We start from the raw sequence: 24,537 nt of genomic DNA on the forward strand, positions 1-24,537 counted from the left end.
TTCATCAGCCCTGCTTTATTCAACGTAACTTACCAACCATCCCTGGTCCAAATATGGGGGCAGAGGCCATGGCCTCCTGCTCATTGTAGAGGCCGTCTTCAGCAAAACCCTGAAAAAAAAAATACAAAGAAAATAAAGCCTCTAATTTAACTGTAAGTGCAGTTTAACAATCCTAATTTTAAATATGAATACAGAATGTGTGCGTGCGTGTGTAAAAGGGTGTGCCAGCACGGGAAAACTTGCACCCTCGAGGACACAGACAGGTAAGTGCTATTTATTTTGACTGAGTCAGAGAGTCGGCTCGTTAAGTAAAATTACACAACTTGGCTTTTATTGAAACACAAAACTGGCACAGACACACAGAGAGAAGTGACGGATACACACAGTAGCAGTCGGGAATGTATGAGAAAAGAGGATGATGAGCGTTCTTTTTACAGACGTTTGATGCATTTTTATGATTGTTTATTTTTAGAGCTTTCTCTAATTTTGTTGTGTTTTTCTTAATTTGTCTGCAATTTATGTTTATGTAGTTTGTTGTTTTTTGTGTTTTTGTTGTGAAATGTGGTGAAAAACTGTCAAATGATGGCAATGACAAAAGGTGAATGTGGTTAAACTGGCATTAATAATAAGCATGAAATATGGTGAAAATCAGCTAAAAGTGACAATAATGGGTCAACAAATGTGACATTAGGTGGAAAAGTGGTGAAAAGGGTTTATAAGTGCAGAAAACATCTTGAAAGTGGAAAAAAATGTGCAGAAAAGGCATTGAAATTTGATGGTGTAGTTGCAAAAATGGGCTCAAACTGTTAAAAATATTCTTAGTTTCGTGATGGCATCTGGCAACCCCCTCCCAGTGACTCACGACCCAAAATGAGAACCCCTGGTGTAAAAAACAAATGTCTCGTTACTGACGTGTGCGATACAAGCAAATCCTGTTTCAATTGAAAACCATGTGCAACATGTTCTAAGGGACACGACGAGCATCTGTGAAGCAGTCTCATTATATCATGCTCACGTGTGTATTTTCTTTAATATGAGATGCTAACAAAGCCCATTTGATGGAAACCATGAGAAACAAGGTGCATGTTCGCGAGCACTACATGAAGCTAACCCTTACCCTTCCCTGGTTGAAAGACGGACTGTTTTGTTCTCCTGGTCCCCAGGAAGTGGCAGCGCTGCGCTCGTCCATACCTGCAGGACAAAGACAAGGGTTAGGGCGACTAAACCACCACATGACAAACACATTCCTGACAGATTTACAGCCTTCTCTGCTTCGAGGGGAAAAAACCTCAGTGTGCAGTGATGATACAGGTTTGTCAGGCTTCTCAGAGTAGCCTCCATACTTCACAACTCTCACATTCAGATCTGAGCATACGACATGCATTTGACCAAATTCACCTAAGCTTCAGTATTTATCAATAGTGACGTGAGTGTACTCTACAATCAGATCTCACGTCAAGTCTGAGCTGGTGTAGATAATCTGAGTGGATTAGTGGAGCAGCAGCAACATGTGAATAGTTTTGAAAATAAAGTATTAAAGAAACCTCAGCTGTCATTGAAGCATAAGCAGACATTCAGAACAGATCAAACCATATCATTGAAATTAATTAAACAAAATTAAATGAATTTAAAAAAAGCCCACATTATTACTAATATCATTTTTTGGATTTTCCTTTCACGGAATGCTGTATAACCCCGCTAATAAACTCTGCTACTCAGCACCAAAGTTCATCTTAGAAAAGCTTCTTTCAGGATTCCTATTTAATTCAAGACTTTTTACTGCCATTTGAAATTAAATTTAAGACCAACTTTACAGTAAACACAATTGGGGGGGGAAATGCCACATTAATTACACAGGGTTATGGTAAATGTTTTCTCGTAAACATAAAAAAAAAAAATCAACATGACAGTAAAATACACACACACAAAAAAAACCACACTAAAATAATCAAAATCACTCATAACACACAAGATGACTACAAAAAGCCATAAATCTATAAAACAACAAAAAATAAAAACCATTAAAAAAAATCTTCATTGGACAGGCATTTTTTGTTAAATAACCATTTCCCCATGTTGTTGAAATTTCCGCTGCAACCACGTCACTGTTTTGTAGTTGGTTGCACAATGTTACGGTAAATTGTAAAAAAAAAATATATATATATATATATATATATATATATATATATATATAAACAAATGTTACCATTTATTTTGAAACGTGAGACTAATTACAATCATAATACTCATGTGTTAAAATGTAAGACTTTTGAAACAATGATTTAAGACATTTTAATGACAATTAAGGCCTTATTTTTAGATTCATGTTCTTTTCTTGTTTGACCTCAGTGGGCGGGGCCTCAGAAACAGGAGGGCGTACCATGTTACTGAAGATCGAATTCAGCCGCTGCATTAACAACACCTGGTCATTTGTACGCTAGGATTGATCAGATACCAATGTTTGATAAATCACACGTTGGTCCTGTCGTACGACACAATGTGAACTCAGATGTGAACACCCGTTTTCACGCAAGGTTGATAAATGAGGACCAATGTGACAGAGCGTGGACAGGAGCTGTAGGAAGTTTGAATAATTAACACACAGTAGGAATCATCCTCAGCATTCTCCTTCCATCTCCCACTCCTTCCTTTACATTTTCCATGGCAACTGCCATCCACAGCTCCTATTTGCAGTGGATGTAACAGACAGCCATCACTCCACTCTGACCAACAATCCGTATCAAGGACTGATTCAGTGGCTTTGCATTGCGTGAGGATTTCAAAAAGGGGTGATTTTAAAGAGCACTGAAGCAGAAATTGCTGCCCGTCCCCTTCCCTCTCCCTCTCTCAATCTCCTCTCATACCGCAACGCGACATCTCTGGGGGAAAGATGAGGCTTAATTGTGTGTCGATTTGCATAATTGTGCATATTAATGCGCTCTCGTTTTATGAATATTCATATTTCTTTTTTGTTTTGTCGTCTAATTAAAAAGCGAAGGCGGGTGAGGGGGAGGCCGGGTGGAGGGAATGATGACAGGATGAGCAGTTAGAACAGAGTGATGGGTCCACTGCACTGGGAGAGCTGAGAGATCGCCGTGACAACTGTGATGTATATGCACGACACCGTCAGCATGAGAGATGGCGACGATGGTGTAGATGTAAGAAGATACAGAACAGGCACAAAACGAAATAATCCCAGCAAGTTCATTTTATCTTATTTTTCAGGAAATTTACTTTGATCTCCTGACGTGTTTCGACTGTTGACTGTCAGTCTTCCACAGAGGTGTCTGCTGGTCGCTTTTATGTGTCCTTGTGAGTTCTTCCTGGGCGTGGCCAGCCTGACAGAATTAATTATTGTAACTCATGTATTACGTGTTATCTTTTTATGAAAAATACCTGTCTTTTGTAGTTTTATTTATTTGCTGTATATTTTCCCCTTTGTTACTAATGGGCAAGTGAGAAGTTGCTCTCAATGATTTCACTGGTTAAATAAAGAAAAATAAATAAATAAGGTAATGAAAAAAAATAAAGGTATTGAATAAATAAATAAGATAACAAATGAATAAATAAAATGAAATTAATAAATATAAATATTTAAATTTAATATAAATTTATATATTATTTCAAACCAGTTTGCTGCTGTTCTTTTCTTTCTGTAATGCTGCTGGAAATGTAACTTCCCTGATGGAACTTTCCCAAGGGATTATTAAAGTCTATCTAATCTAATAAATTAATAAATGTAACAAATAAACATTATAAAAAATAAAGATATTAAATGAATAAAGGTAGTAAATAAATTATGGTAATAAATGAACAAATGAAGGTTACAAATTAATAAATAACGGTAGTAAAAAAGGTAATAAATCAATTACATAAAGGTGATAATTATTATTATCATTTATAATAAAAGAAATAAATTACATTTCAATATAGATTAAAATCTTTATTTTATTATTACTAGTAATTGTAAATAAGCAACACCAGAATGAGGTATGAATGAGGAACATCAGACGAATTCTCTGGAGAACCCCAATACACCTCACCCCCAGCATGTTTGAGCATTGCTAGTCTATAATTACACAGGAAGAGCTAGTGAAACAGACAGGCAGTGTGAGTCAGAAGCTTCAGAAGCAAAGATTGGGGCTAAACTTGTAGACGTGTGTTGGGCCCCGGGGCGACGGTAACCTCTCACACCGTTTGTCTTCACCACCTTTTCCTTCCTTTGGTAGAGTGAGTCACGCAGACACAAAGCATGATGTCAGATACAATCTCAGTGAGTAAATGCTGTAAATGAACCAGTGAACAATGTACAATAACATGAGTGAGGCTGTTTTAAACTGTGCGTCACCAGACATGCTTAGAAGAAGTTTCAACGCCTAATACACTGAGTACACAACGTACACTTTAGGAATTCATATATCCAAAACACAACACTATGTAATTATAGATGTGGACAAGTGTTACAATGAGCAGAAAGTTAGAAGAGCATATTTAAGACGGGTGTGGGCAACTAGTGGCCCTTTGTCCAACTTTGGAAGTAAACATACAAAATGACTCGAAAAACATACAAAGTGACAGAAAAAACTTCAAAAAGACAAGAAAAACAGACAAAGTCATAAAAAAATACATAAAAACACCAACAATACACAAAATGACTCCAAGCACACAAAACAACAGAAAGACGAGAAACCAGAAACCGCCAAAAAAAAAAAACCAAACAAAATACTCGAAAAAATAAAACTACAATGATACACAAAATGACTCCTAACATATAAAACTAAAATATAAAAAAATATCTCAAAAAGATGAGAAAAGTACACAAAATACAAGAAAAATATACAACAAAAGACTCCAAACACAAAACAAAACACATGAAAAGTGACTCCAAAAAGATACAAAGTGACAGAGAAAACCTTGAAAAGAGAAGAAAAACAGACAACATAAAAGCACACAAAAAATACACAAAAAAAATGACTCCAAAAACACACATTAAAAATACAAAAAAATACTACAAAAAGAGACAAACAAGAAAAATACACAAAATACAAGAAAAATACATTAAATGCAAGGAAAAATACGCTAAACTGAAAAAACAAAACAGCTCCAAAAGCAAAGTGACAGAAAAATAAAAAAATAGGAGACAAAAGACAACACAAATACACAATCATGTTTTTTTTCAGGCACATAGTACCATTCTATAGCATACTCAAATAACTATGCTACCCAATTTTTTTTGGAAAATGCAGCAAATATTAAAAAATTTTTTTTTAAAAGAAATGTCCCTCTGTAGCACACAGTTCATGACGCTTCGATTTCTCCTCTGTCTCTTTCAGAAACTCCAAGCTTGTCTGACAACCCCATGAACACGCCCCCTTCAGTACTCATACAAACACGCATGGATGTTTACTTGTTTTTTTGTGCGCTGTATTTGGCTACTTTCTACATTGCTACAATACATTAGAATGATTATCAAAGTGAAGAATGCTAATGTACAGAGGGAGGTCTCTTCCCTGTCACCGACACGCAAACACGCGCACACGCACAGTGTTATTCCACTGTAATATAGAAAGGCCCAACCAGGGACAGGAATTGTAAACTAGCGCTAGCTTTAAACTTTTACGTGCATACTTATTTTGTATCTACGATGAATTGTCCCTGTCAAATAAATAATCAAATGTTGACAACAAGGTTACTTCTAGTCCTAACCTCAAATGTTGACTTGTTCATCTTTCTCTAGAAAAACCTCAAATTAAGCTAAACACAGAATAAGGAAGTTTGACCTACTTTGATTTCTTTGGCTGTTTTTTTTTTTTTTTTTTTTTATTGTTACTAGGCTGTTTTTATACCTGTGCCTTTAAGAGTGTTCCTGACTCAGTTAGAATGTTTGCACTTTATCTAAAGAATCTGTATGTGTTAGTAGGCAGCATTCAGTTTCTAATGTCATAAATATAAAAGTATGAAAAGAAATACTGTCAAAATGGTGTACAGACAATGTTCTAATGGTCTTAATTTTTGTTATGGTGCAGACGTATCTTCCTCAGTTCTCAAAGACAAAAACATATGAGTTAAAGATGTTGAAGCAGCAGTATAATGATCATTATCTCTCAGATCCTAAAGAGGGATGTTTTCCTCAGCCACACATCCAACCTTCACACACCCTAAACCACAGCCTGCTGGGAAACGGCATCCGACACATGAAGACAAGTTTAACCAAGCTGAGCTTTTTAAAGCAACCATAAAACACCATTGAGATTATTTACATTATGTCCAGCTGAAGAAGACACACACACACAATCGTACACTAAGACATTTATTAATTACTGACCCAACTTTAACTGAAAGGATCAGAAAAGTGTTTACACAAGATGTGATTTAAAGGTTTTTTGTTCAGGATTAATTCTACAAACTTCATCAGGCGATGCAAAGGCCAAAGTCATTGTTAAAAATGTTCTTTTTCTCAACAAAAAAACAAAAAAACTGAGATAAGCTACTTACTGTTTTACTTTAATTTAATAAAGACACAAATAAATATTAAATAGAGCACGCAAATTTCTGAATTACCCGGGAGGCCGCTTGACATAGAAATCCCATGGTGAGATACCTCGAAACCCCCCCCGACAATTTAATATCGTAAGATAGCATTTCACCCCTATGTTTACAAAACTAAATAAAAATACACCCATTTATCTAATGCATCAGCAGAAAATCAGATCAAGATGAAAAATTTAAAGTAAAGCATGAAAATTGAAGTAAACTCACGCATTTTCTTTACTCAATAAAGAAAACAGAAGAAAAATCAGTCAAGGCAGGAAAACAGCAGCTAAATACATTCAAATTCAACCAGCTTTATTTAAATGGCAACGTTAGCTTGTTATTTCTTACCTGCACCTCCAAACTGACTGCTGGCAAGTGTTGTGGGTCGGTTTTTTCCGTTTGAAACTGGTGGCTCAAACATCTAAACGTAGAGAAACAAAGTTTAAACAAACTCAGTTAAGATCAAATTGATCAGGAAGTAATGAACAGCATCCATCCAATCATGTCCGAGGTCTAAAACACAGAGACACATTCCATCTTTGTGTACTAAAAGCTAAAGTAACATCTTACCGCACTGAAATCCAGCAAATCGCTGAGTTCTTTGTCTGTTTCCACTGCAGCCATTCTCTGCTGCTCTTCACTCGGGCCTTTCAGTCTCAGCAAGCAACTACAAGCAGAGGAGACAGGGGGACGTTATTCAGCTCCCTATAAAATCGACGTTAACGAAATCGCAAAACAGAATCAACCAGAATCCACTATTGGACGCAGAAATGGACAGAATCGGGATGAAACGCCGTCACTGTGAGGCAAAGGGATGTTTATTATGGGGAAATGTTTCCGGGGACCGCTCATAACATGCACCACCCTCCCGCCTTGGCCGCTTTAAAAAGCGCCTAAACCACCACGAACACCGTCTAAACTGCCAAAAAACTACGCAAATCATCACTGATTCCTAAATACAGAGCCGATCAGTGCCCGCTTAACTTTACTGTGCCTGTGAAGCTCTGTCCTTTTCTCGTCAAGTGTAGAGGTGCTGTAAAAACATGATCAGTTTTACCTGCTCAGAGGGTTTGATCAACATCTCATCAGTGCTACAGAAAATCTGTGGGATTATAGTCTGAAACATTGTAGATTAAAAATAACTTCTGATACTGTAAAATATTTTGGCCCTTAGTGGTGAAATAACTGATGCATCCTTGTGTCCATGTATTTTTGTGTAGTCATTACGGTCTGGAATGATGTCATCAGGACCATTTAAACTCTGTTATTCTAACTTAAACAATACACCTGCTCAAATTCAGTAAACCATTGATCCCCGAGGGGAAATATGGCGATATTAATGCTTTCATACATTTCTATAAGACACACAAATAAATAAAAAGGCGCAGTCAGAATAATCCATGTCAGTACAACTTTTATCTACCTTTTAATTGTATCTTAATTTATTTTTGACATACATTTTTGTTTAATTATGGGTTTTTATTTATTAATATTTATTTTGTTTCCTTACAGGTGTTAAAAACTAATATTTTCTTCAAAAATTGATTAATATTTCTATAAAAAAATGTGTAAAATATGTAATTTTGAAAAAAAAAAAAAAAAAAAAAAAAAAAAACTTAATTTACCTCCGAGCACGAATGTTAAATCAAACCCACTGTGTTTAAAGAATGACTATTTTAGTAATTGATTCATTTATCAGTGATGCCCCAATGCCGTTGGCGTGTGACAACTAGGGGGGTGAGGGGGCATGTTCCCTGAAAAATTTTGCAAAAATGATGCTATATGGTGGCTTATATTAGTGTAACTGTGGCTTTTCTTCTGTCCATTTTGTAGCACTTTTCTTAGCTTGATGTATTTTCTCACCTAGTTTTTGTTTGCATGATACATTTACAAGTTGAAATCTGGTATCCACGATAACGATGACAAAGAATAGAGCATCATTATCAGTTGACCTCTTTCCAGTTGCAAATGTACCAACTTATCCAGTAGTATGGGCGCTTGGTCTCTTAGTAGTCCTCTGTAGAATGCCGTCTGGCACTGTAACATATCTGCATGATTAACATAATTTCTGTGTGGTTTGCTTGTAGTTGGTTTTGGTAATATATTTTGATGTATTATTGCACATTAATATTATATTATATTATATAATATATCTAACACAAGCACATTAATATTCATATTAATATATCTAACACAAGCATATTTTAATGAAGCACAAAAGTTGATCGTGGAAGTTTAAAGCTCGTGTAAAGCAGAAATAAATTTGTGTTATGAGTTTGAGGTGTCAGTGGATAGGTCTGCTCCGCTCGAGTGCAAATATGTGTACCTCTCCCGGGTAGAGTCAGAACTGCGCCCGATAGAGCGAAACACACAATCAGGGTGCAAAACAAGTGCTCATTTCATGGAAAATGTGGCACCAGCGGAAGCGTTTAATTACGCTTGCCGCCTACACTTCTGGACATCACTGATCTATCCATTCTTAATTGATAAATCATGAAAGAGTACTAAACTTTCTAAAACAGCATTTTGCACAGAACATTTCAGAGGAGTGAAAACTGAACAATGAAAAAAAAAAATGTACAGAAAAATATACAAAAATGACAACAACTATATTAGAAGTTACAACAAAAACATGACATACAACAAAATAAATCAGACAAAACAACAATATAAAAACAAAAGGAATGACAGAAAAATTATGACAAAAATACACAAAGTGATTCCAAAAACACAGAAATTAGAGACAAACAAATGTAATAGAAATGACTACAAAAAAACATGAAATACAACAAAAATACACAACATGCAGGAATCTCAGCAGGAAGTTTTCAGTGTAGTAGAATCGAGTGGTGCGTGAGCGAGCGCCATCGGTGCGGAAAGTTTGGAAATGACTCTCTTAGGGCCAAATTTAGTGAAGTAAAGCTAAAATGTTTTCTTTGTTACTGCCTTACTTTAAAGCCAAACATTATTTGTTGAATTGGTGAATGTGACATTGAATGTAGTTTGAGAGTTACTCATGGTTGGTATAGGTCCTCTGATAAACACTCACACAGTGTAGAGACAAAAAATAAAGACTGATTCAAAGACATACTTGTCAAATTTACATGAACTACCTCAATAATTTTGAGATTATGAAGCACACTGTATATAATGAACAGTGATCGTGTGTTACAAAGCAAAGGATGCACACAGGCAAACATCGGGGGCAGCTAATTGGCTGCAAAGGTCTTCAGGTAAAGACGGGAGCATCTGAGCTAACGCTGTGCGAAATTGGATTATTTATTGAGGGAGATTTTTAAAAAGTCACAATCGGAAAATCAATTATTCACCTTTACAAGGGCATGAGTCTTAACTCTAACTTTTCAATTAAAATAAATCACTTTATGTCTTTTTATAAAATGGGGGTAGAAAAAAAAAAAAAAAAAAATCAAAATCACAAATTGAGTTTTCAAAATAAAAAAAAAACGGATTTTGTTTTGAGCTAAAATCGTGCAGCTTTAATCCGAACAAATTGCCTGTATTAAATAGATGGTAGATCTATTTTAAAATGACTGCAGACATCAGATCTATTGTCAAAAGTACTTTATTGCTGAGATTGTCCGCAAGAGTTAAAATGCATAGAACAATCCCAGAATCAAAAATAAATAAGGCTCTGTCATTCAACAATTTCAAGCTTTAACCCAGGTTTAAGCAAGAATGCAACAGCAACTTCACAGTAGCTTAAATTTTCTGATTAAGAAATCAGATAACTACATATTTTATAACATAACATTATAAATAAAAAAAATAAACTCTTCTCTTAGCATCTCAGCATAGTGCAAATAATAACTTAAACATGCCTGTGGCAGACATATACTAGCCTACGCAAAGGCTAAACAAATATAAACAAAGAGGGGGCAGGCTCACATCGCGCTACGGTAACCCACAAGGATGGAACACAAGAAAGCCCGAAAAAACTGTGGTGGGAAAAAAAATATAAAAAAGTCAAGTTTGCAAAATAAAAAATGTTTTAATCTACAATTTTGATAAATCGATTTTTTTTGCCCAGCCCTAATAGACGGTGAGGCTGACGTTTGTGTTTGAGTTATGCAAATTTAAAAAAGTTTAAACAACCTGTGCACGCCTGGAAGTCCTTTTTGTGTCCAAGTGTGACACAATTATTACAAGGGTACCAATTAAAAAAAGAAACTGCAGAATAGCCCCCTACGCTGCTTGAAACACACAGCAGGGGGCGACATTACACAATAGGGGGATCAAAATTACACCATAGGGGGCCCCAACGCTCAACAGCGCTGGAGAGAACCTTGAAAGATGAAACTGAAACAAAACAGTAATTAAATGGAATTGAGCAATATTTGTAATTGAAAAAGGGAGTCCCTAGTTACACAGATGAACTGTGTGGTCCAAAGTTTGCGCAAACATTTGAGATTTGAGTCAGAAAATCGTGACACAAATATTGTTTGTTCTGTCCGACCTCAGCTCAGCTCCAAGCAGCTGCACAAGGAACCACAACAGATGAAGTTTCAAAGCTGTGCATTTAACCCACAAAGTGCTGAGTGAGGAGTAATAAAGTAAATCAAAGCCATTCAAAGGGCTTGGTTGGCAGGCCACATCTATCATGTGCGATCAGCAGCCACAGGCCACACTGCTCTTCCTGTTCATCAGGCCTGGAGCTCACTAACCAACCTGCTGCAACAGCTCTTTAAGTTTCCACTGAAATTCACACAGTGATACGACAACACCACACGAGCACTTCCAAAAAGTCTGTGTGAAAAAAGAAAATAAAGAAAGTAGATGGTCTTTAAGAAGTAAGCAAACATGACTAGTCCACCTAATGTCACTTAATAAATAATAACATTAACATACATCATAACAGTTGGAGGCACCTGGATAAATTATACATTACATTTTAGACTCTAATAGGTTGGAAAGACTAAAGTGAACGTTTCTCCCGTGAAGGAGAGGGGTGTGAAACATAATTTAGTCTAAGGGCCAAATACAGACCAGTTTGATCTCAAGTGAGCCGCAACTTTTAGGTGGGAAAAATTTGCAATTTTACCAATATTCTGCCCTGTGAAATAAATATATGTAAAGCAATGGACGTTACAGACAATATCCAATCTTTAAATTTAAATTTGGGAAATTATTTTATTAAAATTGCAACAACAATGTGCAAATATATATGACTGCCATCATGTGATAAAAGCATGGGGAAACTGTGCAAATGGGGCAAATAATGTAGATATTTATTGAATTTATGTATTTGGAAAGGCTGAGATATCTACAACTAATTTTTACACAATCATTTATGTTTTCAACTTTATCCTGCGGGCCGAATATGGCCCCCGGGCCTTGAGTTTCACACATGTGGTGTATGGCCTCCGATGGGGGGAAAGAAACACGTTCTGAAATATAGACATTTTGATTTCTTATGATGATGACATGATTTGTTCATCAATGGATTTTTTAAAGGACTTGTCTTTATTCTGCTCCTTTTTCTATTATTATTATGTTTTGAAAAGCATCTACAATACAGTTTACATAACAAAATGTATATACTTGTATTCACATCAACTATACATTAAAAACGCTGACTGTTTATGCAACGTCCTATACAACTGTTAACTTGCTTTTCATTCTGTTCTTTTCAGTAAAAAATAGAAATTAAAATAAATAATGGTCAGGGGGATGTATTTTTTCTCTTTTTATTTAAAATCAGGTCCCAACATGACACGGAAACCCCTCACATGCATGTTCTGGGACAACATTACACAATGACACACTGTTTTTCCACAGTAAAACGTAGGATTGAAGGTCCAAACCAGGGGTGTCAAACTCATTTTAGTTTAGTTTTAGTAAATACAAATCAGTTTGAACTCAAGGAGGGCACAGATTATAAGCGGGGAAAAAAAGAAATGTCAACAATATGCCCTACTTTGCACTTCCACCTTAGATCATAAAGAAAGTATGTATGGCACCGACAATATCCAAGCGATATGAAGTGACAGATATCGGTCCCTGCAGGATCTACACTACATTTAGTTGATTTTATGATTCATTTTTATTTAATTTGGGGAAATAATTTCAATTAAATTGCAGAATTTTGGGAAAAATTAAGTTATTTCAACAATTTCCTTTTACAAAAAAGACTGCCATCATGTGAAAATTGTGAGCGCTGGCAAATATTGTAAAGTTTCAATGAATTTGTGTATTTTGAGAGACTGAGATATCTAAATCAAATTAGTTGGTAATTTAAATATTGGTTCTTCATGTTTTTTTCTGTCATTTTTACTTTCTGCTGCAGGCCAAATTGAATGTCCTAAAGGGCCGGAATTGCCCCCGGGCATTGAGTTTGACACGTGGTTTAGAAAGTGTAAAAAACTGACAAATATTTTCAATTTCGCTCATAAGCCCGTTTAAAATCTCTTGGTACGCATTAAGGTTGGAATGGTGATCATGTTATCCTGTGACTGAGAATGAACACAGAACTTCATCTGGAGTGTGTTTTTAAAGCGTCAGTTTAGATTATTATGACTACATTCAAATGTGAAAAGGCTTTGGTACAAAGACAGGTTTAGCTGATGATGTATTAGCTTAACTGGTGATCAGTGAACCTGGAGACACGTCATAGCATTAGCATCTACAATCACATGGTTGTGAAGGATTTCATACAAAACGTGAAGGTGATATTTTTCTCTTTTTGGGGTCATATCAAACAATTCTATGGGATTCATTCTGTTTAACGAGTTGCTGAGGGGTTAGCAGTGTGGCTAACGTCGCTCTAGTGCCGTAATTAATAACGGTAGTTGACTATTATCCCCAATTAGAATGTTTGGTATGATTTCCGAAACTCTAATAGCTGTAAACATGATGATGAAATGAGTAAACCACTTAAAGAGAATTTGTGAAGTTTTGAAAGAGAAAATTGGAAGCTCTGTCTTCATTTGCGCATGAGTATTCATGTGAATGTTTGAACGAGACTGATACAGTTTATATTGTTAAATTTTTAAAAACACACTCAAGTTGTTATAAAAACATGACGAACGCAGCAATGAAAAAGCACAGCACAGAAAGCTGCATTAGCTTATTAAGCTCACTTTGTTTTGATTTAAGTCTGACACTAATATTGGACAACCTTTTCTTTATAGTTTTGAATCACTTTTAAACTGTTTTAGACAAACAGAAGAGCTTATTTGTCATTTTGTGATTTTAGAGTTATGTTTGGGTGTTTTTTGGAGCTATTTTGCGTCTTAGGTGCCTTGTTGTTTATATTTGTGTTATTAGAGTTATTTTTCTGTTTTTTTTTTTTTTTGGAGTGATTTTGTGTTTTTTGCTGTCCTTTTGTGTCATTCAGCTCATCAGTTATGTTTGTGTATTTTTGTTGTCCTTTTGTGTATTTTTCTGTATGTTTTGAGGCCATTTAGCATATTTTTGTTGTCAATTTGTGTCTTAGGCAGTAGACACCTTGTTGTATATGTGTCTGTGTTACTGAAGTTACTATTCTGTGTTTTTGGAGTGATTTCATATTTTTGTCATTGTTTTGTTTATTTTTTGCCATTCTTTTGTGTCAATTAGCTCATTATCAATCTAAGGGAAACATTAAATAACTTGGAAAAGAAGAAAAGGATTGAAAAGGATGAACAAATAAATTAATACACTTTTGTTTATTTTAGTGTCTTATGAGTTCTTGATTATTTTTGCTGTGATTTTGTGTGTTGCATGCCTTCTTGTGCTTTTTTAAAAAGTTATTTTAGGGGGTTTTGTTGTTGTTGTGTCATTCAGCTCATAATCAAGCAAAGCCAACTATTAAAAATTAAATATCACGACTTGGAAAGAAGAAAAGGATTGAAACGGATGCAAACACTATGTCAAATCTATGAACAACAAATAGTGTGTGTCAATAGGCTTACAGATTATTTAAAGTGAGGGGAAAAAACACAATAATGTGCCAACAAAGTGCACACTTTAGTGATTTGTGTGAGTGTGAGTGGGCCGAGGTCAAAATGGGGGACAGATCCTAAGCCCCTCCTTAACAAATGGAAGTTGCTTGTCTTGGAGCTCCCCCATCTTTGGTCTGCTGTTGCCCATTTGGAGAAAACTTTTTATGGCCACACTTTTCTTTCTTTACAACAACCTAAAGTTGGATTTTATATACAAAACGGATGTGTGCTGTGTGTTTTTAATGCGTCTCACATTAAATGATCCCTTTTTGCAGAAGAATCTTAAACTAGAACCTGTTGCCTGCTCCATAACGTCGAAGTGAACACAAAGAGTAGATCCCGTTACTTTATGCTGAAGGTATAAACTAAATTAGCACAAATTACTACAAAATACCAGCAAAGAGTGTAAATTAATGAGTGTAGTAGAACACAACACTACAATATAAGAAGAAATAGATTGTAGCTACACTTGTGTGTGTAAATAATGTAGTAATAATGACGTTAATATGACCAATGTCAAATGTTGTGGTTTCTGAAGCTAGCAGGGCAGCATTAGCTAAAAATGAATAAGAGCTGAAATAAAGTATAGCATTGTAATAATAGTGATAATAAAGACATTTAAGAGCTAGAAAGGCACATTAAGCACCCAGGTAGTGCGTGTGTGCTTACATGTGACGTGCAGTGAGGTAAAAAAAAAAAGCACAGAAGTGAACAAAGTGCATCCATCACTCAGTGAAAAGTGCTAAAGCAGCTCAGGAGGCTAAAGGCGCCCCCACACCGCACAACTTCAAACTTGATCATTACTCCTCCAAACAGCCTCACAAACTGCTCCGGTCCCCAGTGTGAATAATCGAGGGGGTAAAGGGATCCACGTTACCTGGACTCCAATGGTACTGTGGCATCCAACCCCCGGGAAACGAGCGACGAGGACGGGGAGAAAAAACAAAGTTAGGGATCCGATGATTCCCCCCGTGGTCCCGGAGCTCGGCTTATGGCTGGAGACGAGGAACGGGGACACACTGGAGCTCTCCTCCCGCTGCGGGTCTTCCGTCACCACACTGGAAGCAAGGCTCCCGCTCGAACCATATCGCTTTAGTTGGGTAGTTTCCTCCGTTTTTAGAGAAACTGTATCCGTCTCATTTTCCAAGTAGACATTTTAACAGCCTCCACATTGTCGGTTCCGACGAGGTATCCCTCCGCCGCGCAGCCTGCGGGAGGGACACCGACGCTGATACATCAGCGGTGTCCTATTTCAACTCCAGCCCGCTCACCGGACGAAACGCGTTGGCTACACCGTAATTTTCCGCCGTTAATGCCGTAACTGTCACTAAACGTTACGTCTTCACCACAGCAAACGGAGAGCACGATTGCACGAGCGCCAATTCGTACAGGTCTAGTTTGACTGGCGGAAGAAGACAGCGGAAAGCAGGACAAGACCGGAGTAGTGGAGAATGGAACGATAATGCGCGAGTGTGGACCAATTGGAAGCAAAGAACATTTGACTGACAGATGCAACATCCCATCAGAGGCTTCAATTTGCATTTAAGGGCGGCACGGTTAAATCCCTCCGTTCTGTTGCATTATATTTTACAAAATAATTCTTTTAAAACTACTAAAAGCTCCAAACTGTGTAACAAATGACGGTAAAATAATTCTCAAACGGAATCCAAATGCGGACCAATTGGATGCATTTATAAGAAATCATTCATCAATACTTAGCATACGAGTGGATGTTTAAATTCTAAATTGTTAGTTTTATGTATTTTTGTTCTCATTTGATGTGTTTTAGAGTCATCTAGAATATTTTTGTAATTGTATTGTCCTCTTGGGTATGTTTGTTTTTAATGTTGTTATGCTCTTGTGTATTTTTCTGTCATTTTGTGTGTTTTTGGAGTCATTTGTGGTTAGACCACTCCGTTCTGTTGCATTAAAATATATAAAAAGAAATAAAAATAGAAAAATAATAAAAAATAAATTACAGCTACTCAAAGCTCCATTTGTAACAAATGACAGTAAAACATTCTCAAACGGTCTCCAAATTTGGAACAACTACATAAATTTATTTAAAAAAATAATTCCTCAATACTTGGAATACTTGCTATAGTTTTGTGTATTTCTGCTCTCATTTGGTGTGTTTTTAGAGTCGTTGTGAATATTTTTGTAATTATTGTCCTCATGTATTTTTCTGTCATTTTGTGGGTATTTTGAATCATTTTGTGTATTTTTGTAATTTTAATGTGCTCCTGTGTATTTTTTTTTTGTCATTTAGTGTGTTTTCATAGTCATTTTAATTGTTTTTTGTGTATTTTATCGCCCTTTTGAGTCTTCTTCCAAAAGGACAACAAAAACAGTCATAATTGGCACAAATACACAATGTGACTCCAAAACACCTAAAAAAGACACGAAATGACAGAAATATACACAATAAAACAACAAAAACACACAAAATGACTCCAAAACACAAAAAATTACTCTAAAACGATATTGAATGAGAGATAATTATACAAAATGACTCAAAAGATACAAAATGACCACAAAAACAAACAAAATTGATTCCAAAAATGCAAAAGATTAGAGAAAAATATACAAAATGGCAACAAAAACACACAAACTCAAATTTAAATGATTTTTTTCTTTAAAATGCTGACACTTGGAACACTAAAAGTAGGCTATACAGAAATTAAAAACATTTATTTTATGTTTACTTTAGATTGTATAAATACAGAAGATGCATAGGTTTTTAGTTCTTAGCTTTTTATTACCTTTGTATATGGTTTTAGATTGTATGGTTTCCACAATCTGTCCAGTAGATTAAAGGGAAAGCATTTACACTAGAAAGTAGAGCATCACTGTGTGACCACTTCCTTTTGTTTAACAGAACTTAAAAGTTTACCCTGAGCCAGGGGCTGTGGTGGTAAAAATCTGGTGCTTTTGGGTTATGTAAACAAGTCTGAAAGTCAAGGTCTGCATTTGTTTTGAGAAGATCCAGAGAAAAACCTCAAACCAGGCAGGTTTGGCGGGGAAATTACCCGAGTAAACATCTGTGCCGGCCTTTACAAGAAAACTCATGCCATTCACTTTGTGGTGTGTGAACACACATGCAACGCAGACCTCACACACACCTGCAAGTGATCAACAGTGTAGAACTGTTGAAAAGATTAATGCCAAAAAGAAACTACAGAGAAACCTCTTTTTTTGCACGTGTTGTGCATAATAATTGAGTGTTATTCAAGTTATTTTCTGTGTTTTTGGAGTGATTTTTTCTGTTTTTTTTTTTTGTTTTTTTTGGTTCTTTTGTGGAGTTTTGCTGTCCGTTGGTGTCATTTAGCTCATTATTAAGCTAAGCTAAACATTAAAAAGTAAATATAATGACTTGGAAAGAAGAAAAGGATTGAAAAGGATGAATACTTTTATTTTGATAATTTTTTTGGAGCACTTGTGTATTTTTGTTATTGTTTCTTGTCTTATTGTGTATATTTGTGTTATTTTTCTGCGTTTTTGTTGTGATTTTGTGTTTTCAATGTTGTTTTTTATATTTTTCCGTTTTTTTGCATTTGTGTTATCCATTTGTGTTTTTGTAATTTTGTATGTTTTTTTTTTTGGAGTATTTTTTTTGTGTACTTCGGTTATTGTTTTGTATATTGTCCTCTCATTTTTGTGTGTTTTCATCATTTTGTGTCACAAAAACAATGGAGAAAATACACAATATAACTCATTTTTATGTTAGAGTTATTTTCCTCTGTTATTGGAGTGATTTTATGTTTATTGTGTCATTTAACTCATTATCAAGCTAGGTAAAATATTAGAAATTAAATGTCATGACTTGGAAAGAAAAGGGTTGTAAAGGATGCAAACACTGAGTCAAATTTCCTTTTGTTTTGGATGTTTTTTTTGAAGAATTTTGTGCATTTTTGTTGTTTTTTGTTATATTTTCTGTCATTTTGTGTTTTTAAAGTTAAGTTTGTGTTTTTCTTGTCCTTTGGTGTATTTTTGTTGCCCTTTAGTGTATTTTTCTGTATGTTTGTGTGTTTTTGGAGCCATTTTGCATATTTTTGTCTTATGTGCCTTCTTGCATATATTTGTGTTATTTTTCTGCGTGATTGTGTGTTTTTTGTTGTTGTTTTGTGTGTTTTTGCTGTCCTTTTTTGAGTTTCTTTAGTCGTATTATATATTTTTGTTTGGTTTTGGGTGTTTTTGTGTATTTTTGTTGTCATTTTGTGCCTTATGTGCCTTCTTGTGTATATTTGTGTGTTATTAGACTTATTTTTCTGTGTTTTTGGAGTAATATTGTGCATTGAAAAAACAAGTGGCCCCCGCATGATAAAAAGTGAGGAAAAAAGTTAATAATGTGCTAACAAATTCACATTTTAGTGATTTGTGTATGTGTGTGCGTGTGTGAGTGGGCCGAGGTCAAAATAGGGGACAGATCAGAATTAAATGAATTTAAAAGATCAATGTCAATAAAAAACTACAAAGAAATGTCTTTTTTCTGTACTTGTTGTGTGTGGAATGGATTCACATTTGAATTCAACCACAGGAGCAGACTTTCTATTCTTAGAAGAGTAAAAAAGTGAAGTAGGTTAAGAAATGTGACGCACATCAACCTCATTATGACAAAGCTGGTGGTTTTATGTCACAGATCCTTGGTTTTACACCTGGGATAAAGTAGCACGCTGTGTGCATCGTTTTGCTTTCCACTGAACATCAATCACACGTTGGTTTGTGTTGCTTTTTAAAAGTAGGGCAGGGTGGATTGGAAGGAAAGTGCATCAGAGGTTTGCACGGTTTGGTGCAGAAGTGTTATACGTTTGGTCGTGGAACTCCATTTTCCTCCAGAGCTGTGCATTCCCCCCTGGTCGCCCACTCTTTCCTTCAGCTGAAGGCTTCAGTAATATGGGTTACCCCCGTGCACCCCCGTGCAGACGCCCACGCATCAGGCACAGTATCAAACCTGGGACTTCCTGTTACCACTGCTGCTGATTTCCTGTTTCGTCTTCTCTCATTCACACTGTTGTTGTACTCATCTCACCTCAGAGCAGAAAAAAAAACAGTTTATTCTCTTTTTGTATATATGTGGTAATGCTTTGAATATTTGATTCCAATGAAAAAAAATCTAAAGATATACATATAATCCTAATCAGAATTGAATTCAAACTAGAGAATCAATTGAAAAATGCAACAAATATGTATTTTTGCTGTCATTTTGTGGTTTTTTTCTGTCCTTTTGTGAGCTTTTTTAGTCTTATAGTATATTTTAATTTTGTTTTGGATGTTTTTTGGAGGAATTTTATCTGTTTTTCTTGTTGTTTTGTGTTTTTGTGTTAATTAGCTGTCCTTTTGTGTGTTTTTGTGAGGCCTTATTGTATATTTTTGTTTGGCTTTGATGTTTTTGGAGCAATTTTGTGTATTTTCGTTGTTATTTTGTGTCTTATGAGTTTGTGTGTTTATTTCCTGTCATTTTGTGTTTTTAGAGTTATGTTTGTGTGTTTTTTTTGTCCTTTGGTCTTTTTTCTGTTTTTGGAGCCAGTTGTCATATTTTTGTTGTCATTTAATATCTTATGTGCCTTTTTGTGTATATTTGTGTTTTTATTAGTGAGTTATTTTTTTGTGTTTGTGGAGTGATTTTGTGTATTCTAGAAGTCATTTTGCACATTTTTTATGTCCTTTTGTGAGTTTTCTTTAGTCGTGATTGTTTTCTGGAGCAATTTTGTGTGTTTTCATTGTTTGTGTCTTAATAGGTTTTTGTTGTCCTTTGTGTCTTATGTGCCTTCTTGTTTATATTTGTGTGTTATTAGATTTATTTTTCTGTGTGTTTCAAATGATTCTCTGGTTTTTTTGTTGTCGTTTTGTGTGTTTTTTTTGTGGTATTGTATTATGTTTTGTTTGGGTGTTTTTTGTAGCAATTTTGTGTCTTACGAGGTTTTTTTTGTGTTTTTGTCATCCTTTTGTGTTTTTACTGTGTTTTTTTTGAGACATTTTGCATAATTCTGTTGTCATTTTGTGTCTCATATGCCTTCTTGTGTATATTTATGTGTGAGTAGAGTTATTTTTCTGTCTTCTATGAGTGATTTTGTTGTAATTCTTTGTATTTTTGCTGTCATTTTGTATTTTTTCTATCCTTTTAGGAGGTTTTTTTTAGTCGTATAGTATATTATTGTTTTGGATGTTTCTTGGAGGAATTTTGTGCATTTTTGTTGTTGTTTTGTGTTTTATGAGTATAAGTATTTGCTTTAATTAGGTGTCCTCTTTTGTGTTTTTCTGTCCTTTTGTCTGTTTTTCTGTGTTTTCTGAGGCCATATTGTATATTTTCGTTTGGTTTTGGGTGTTTTTAGAGCACCTTTTCTATCTTTCTTGTTGTTTTGTGTCTTATGAGTTTTTTATATTTGCTGTCATTTTGTGTTTTTAAAGTTACTAGTGCAGTGCCCGTAGGAAGTACTGTATGTATTGCTATAGAAAAGTGGGAGGGTAAGTAGTTTTTTCATGGACGGCCAAATGAGGTTTGTTTTTGAAGGTGGGACTGATGACATCATCACTGTGGAGGTAGGGATGATGACATCACACACGTGTATGTTTGTGTGTTATTGGAGTTATTTTGTTTGTGCTGTCCTTATGTGTATTTCTTTGTGTTTTGGGAGCCATTTTGCATAATTCTGTTGTCATTTTGTGGCACATGTGCCTTCTTGTGTATATTTGTGTGTGATTAGAGTTATTTCACTGTACTTGGAGTGATTTTGTTGTCATTTTGTGTATTTTTGCTGTCATTTTGTGTGTTTTTGGAGTAATACTGTGCATTTATTTTGGGGGGGGCACACAAAATTAAAGCAAGAGCCACCAGTTTTCCAGGTCTGGTCCAAGGGATTTAATTTTGACGTTCAAATCAGAGCATTATTTTAAATTCTGCAGATAAATAATAATGTAATTGTGGTTGTTGTAAAAAAAGTTATCGCACAAAGACATGAGCAGCTGTTTCCTTTCCTTTTTTTTAGATGTTCACGTCGTCTCATTTGACATGCGTGAGAGGACGGACACGTCGAGGGAGCTCAGCAGCCTCAGCAGCAGCCGTGCGTGCACTCAGATCCATGTTTAGCAGTAAATATGTGACACACATTGTGCTCAGATACCTCAGCACACCTCACAACAAGGGGGTCAGCAGCAGCAGCAGCAGGCAGTGTGGCCCCTAACGAGCTCACATCACATCCCTCCACCTGCCACAGGAAGGATGGACATGCTGTCTCTTCCAATGACCAGAAAGAGAAGGAATATTGCTCTTCATCCTCTGCAGCTCATCATCATCATCATCATCACCATCCCATCCCCCCTTTTTCTCACAGATTGAATTCATTAACAATCAAAGAGCCACTGACAAACGCCCAATCTTAATTACCACCTCATTTGCATATTTGCATATTAATGACTGCAGACTTTGCTGTTTTTTTCTCCCCCCACTGCAGCATTAGTCCCTCTTCTCACCACGACCACATCACTGCAACACCCCCGCCTCCTTATATGAGAAAAGACGTCTAAAAACTCAACCTCTTCAACGTGTTTACTCAGTGAATCACTCGCCACGTCCTTTGTGACTTTAAATGATTCTTCTAGAGTCTCTTTTCTTTTCTTCTGGTCAAATAGACACAAATAAACAAACAAAGGCTCCAGGCTACAATACAACCACAAGGAAAGACGACTGAGCCAAAGTGTGATATCAGTGATATTAATCATTATTATTAAGCTCTACTAGTGCTTAATGTTGGAGTCCATGTACTCACTTTAGGTTTATTAGTGCTCTAGTAGATTTTACAAGTGAAGTGTCACTAGCTATCATCATATACGGGGCGGGGAAAGTAAATGCAGGCTTCTCATTGGCTTTTGAACGTATTCCAACCAATCAGGGAACAGAGAAAATAAAATAATAATTTCCAAAAACCTACTTTTGTGTATTTTTGTTTTCTTTGTGTGTATTTGCTGTCATTTTGTGTTTTTAGAGTCATGTTTTTCTGTTTTTGTTATCTTTTTGTGTCTTTTCATTGTCCCATTGTGTATTTTTCTGTATGTTTGTGAGTTTTTGGAGGCATTTTGCATGTTTTTGTTGTCATTTTGTGTCTTATGTGCCATTTTGTGTATAATTGGTTGAGTTATTGTTCTGTGTTTTTGGATAGATTTTGTGTTTTTTTCTGTCCTTTTGTGAGTTTGTTTTCAATCGTGTTGTAAATTTTTTTTTGTTTTCCGTGTTTTTTGGAGCTATTTTGTGTATTTTTGTTGTTGTGTGTCTTATGTGTTTTTGTGGTAATTTGCTGTCCTTTTGCATTTTCAGAGTTATGTTTGTGTGCTTTTTTTTTAGCCATTTTGCATTATTTTGTTTTCATTTTGTGTCTTATGTGCCTTTTTGTGTATATTTGTGTGTTATTAGAGTTATTTTTCTGTGTTTGTGGAGTACTTTACTGACTAATTTAGCAAAATAATCTACGAGTTGACAAGTTTGTGTTACCAGTAGGCTTAAAATACATTATTATTAAAAAATCTAAGCTTTACTAGTACTACTAATGACACAAAACAATCTACAAGTATAATGCCAACTAGTGACACCTTTTGCTTCACTAGTAAAGTGCGTATTAGTAAATCCAAATAATAATATTTTGGTGCATCCGTAAGTTCCTCTTTGTTTTCTGTCAGCATCAGGGTTATTATTGACCTGATAAAGTGATTTATTCTATCAAAAGTAACTGATCTTTTTCATTAAAAGTTACATCTAGAATTCTAATTGGCTTTTAGAGTCAAAAGAATCAATAAGACAAACTGTTTGGGAGTTTGGAGCACATCTGGAAATTGATTTTTCACACACAATAAAAAGTGGGATGGGTTTGTGGACGATGTTTGATTTTCTTCTTCTCGTTATAATATAAACTTTAAGGAAACTGAAGCCGGATGGTGAAAACTTTGTCACTTCAGGGACTTTGAAACTAGTTTGTGTTGCAAACACAATGCATAATGATCTACTACGGGAACAATAATTCTTAAATGAAGACAAAAAATAAAGAGTTTAAGTTTTATTTTTGGCTTCAGTGTGAGGGTCCTGTTATAAATTAATCTTTGAACATTGCAGTTTACATGAGGAAATGCACAAACCTTCCAAATAAAGCAGCTTTTCCTGTCACACAGCTGCTATTCTTATTAGGTCACACACTGTAACAGACAGAAAAGCATCATGTAAACACATACAGACACATAAACATGTAGGACTGCACATACTTACAGCATTTTAGAAGGAAAGACAACCTCAGAAGCAAAATAACTGATAGTCCAGGATGTTGTAAATAATGTATAATCATCTTTTAAAGGATGTATTTAGGAGTTTAATAATTTATGGTTTGTGATGCAGCATGAATCAACAATCTGTGCTGACTAATAACTACACAAATATTAAACATTTATCCTGTCAACACAGGAAACAAATGACAGGACTTCTATTGATCATGTGTGTAGGGTCAGAGTGTAGTATTTAGTGACATCTAGTGGCGAGTTTGAAGACACAAGCCTTGATTTTGTTGTCTTTTTATGTGCTTTTGTTTTTTTGGTGTATTTTTTTGTTGACATTTTAAATATTCGTTTCCATACATTTCTGTATTTTTCTGTCATATTTTGTGTGCTTTTGGAGTCGATATGTTGTTTTGTGTTTTTTTTGCAGTCGTGTATTTTTGTTGCCATTTTGTGTGTTTTTGGAGTCATTCTGAGTATTCACATTGGTGTTTTTGTGTTTTAATGCTTCATTCGTCATTCGCCTTTTGATTCATTTTTTTGTTGTTGTCATTTTGTGTTTTTTTTCAGTCATTTTTTTATTTTTTATTTTTGTTGTCATGTGTGTTTCTGGAGTCATTTTGTGGGTTTTTTGCCATTGTTTTGAGTTTTTTGTTGTCTTTTTAGAGTCATTCTATTGTTTTGTGTTTTTGCAGTCTTTTTGGGGTTTTGGATTCATTTTGTGTGTTCTTGGAGTCGTTTCGTGTATTGACCTTGGTGTTTTGTGTTTTAATAATTCATTTATATATTTGTATTATTATTTTACTGCAGG

General features: G+C 35.3%; 1 protein-coding gene across 2 annotated transcripts in view; it reads right to left on the minus strand.

The window, feature by feature from the left end:
- Positions 1 to 15,906, minus strand: part of LOC114458464 (transcription factor E2-alpha-like) — a 39,257-nt gene extending 23,351 nt beyond the window's left edge. Inside the window, exons 1-5 of one of the 2 annotated variants that reach the window (XM_028440837.1) lie at positions 15,352 to 15,906; positions 7,105 to 7,201; positions 6,883 to 6,955; positions 1,118 to 1,191; positions 34 to 109 (exon numbers count right to left, since the gene is read on the minus strand). In XM_028440837.1, coding sequence (XP_028296638.1) covers positions 34 to 109; positions 1,118 to 1,191; positions 6,883 to 6,955; positions 7,105 to 7,158 — 277 coding nt within the window. In that variant the 5' untranslated portion in view covers positions 7,159 to 7,201; positions 15,352 to 15,906. The remainder of the gene's footprint in view (positions 1 to 33; positions 110 to 1,117; positions 1,192 to 6,882; positions 6,956 to 7,104; positions 7,202 to 15,351) is intronic. The other variant, XM_028440836.1, reaches the window with a different exon arrangement.
- Between the last annotated feature and the right edge of the window lie 8,631 nt (positions 15,907 to 24,537).

The sequence above is a fragment of the Gouania willdenowi genome, unplaced genomic scaffold (assembly GCF_900634775.1).
Source record: "Gouania willdenowi unplaced genomic scaffold, fGouWil2.1 scaffold_119_arrow_ctg1, whole genome shotgun sequence".
Classification (NCBI taxonomy): Eukaryota; Metazoa; Chordata; class Actinopteri; order Blenniiformes; family Gobiesocidae; genus Gouania; species Gouania willdenowi.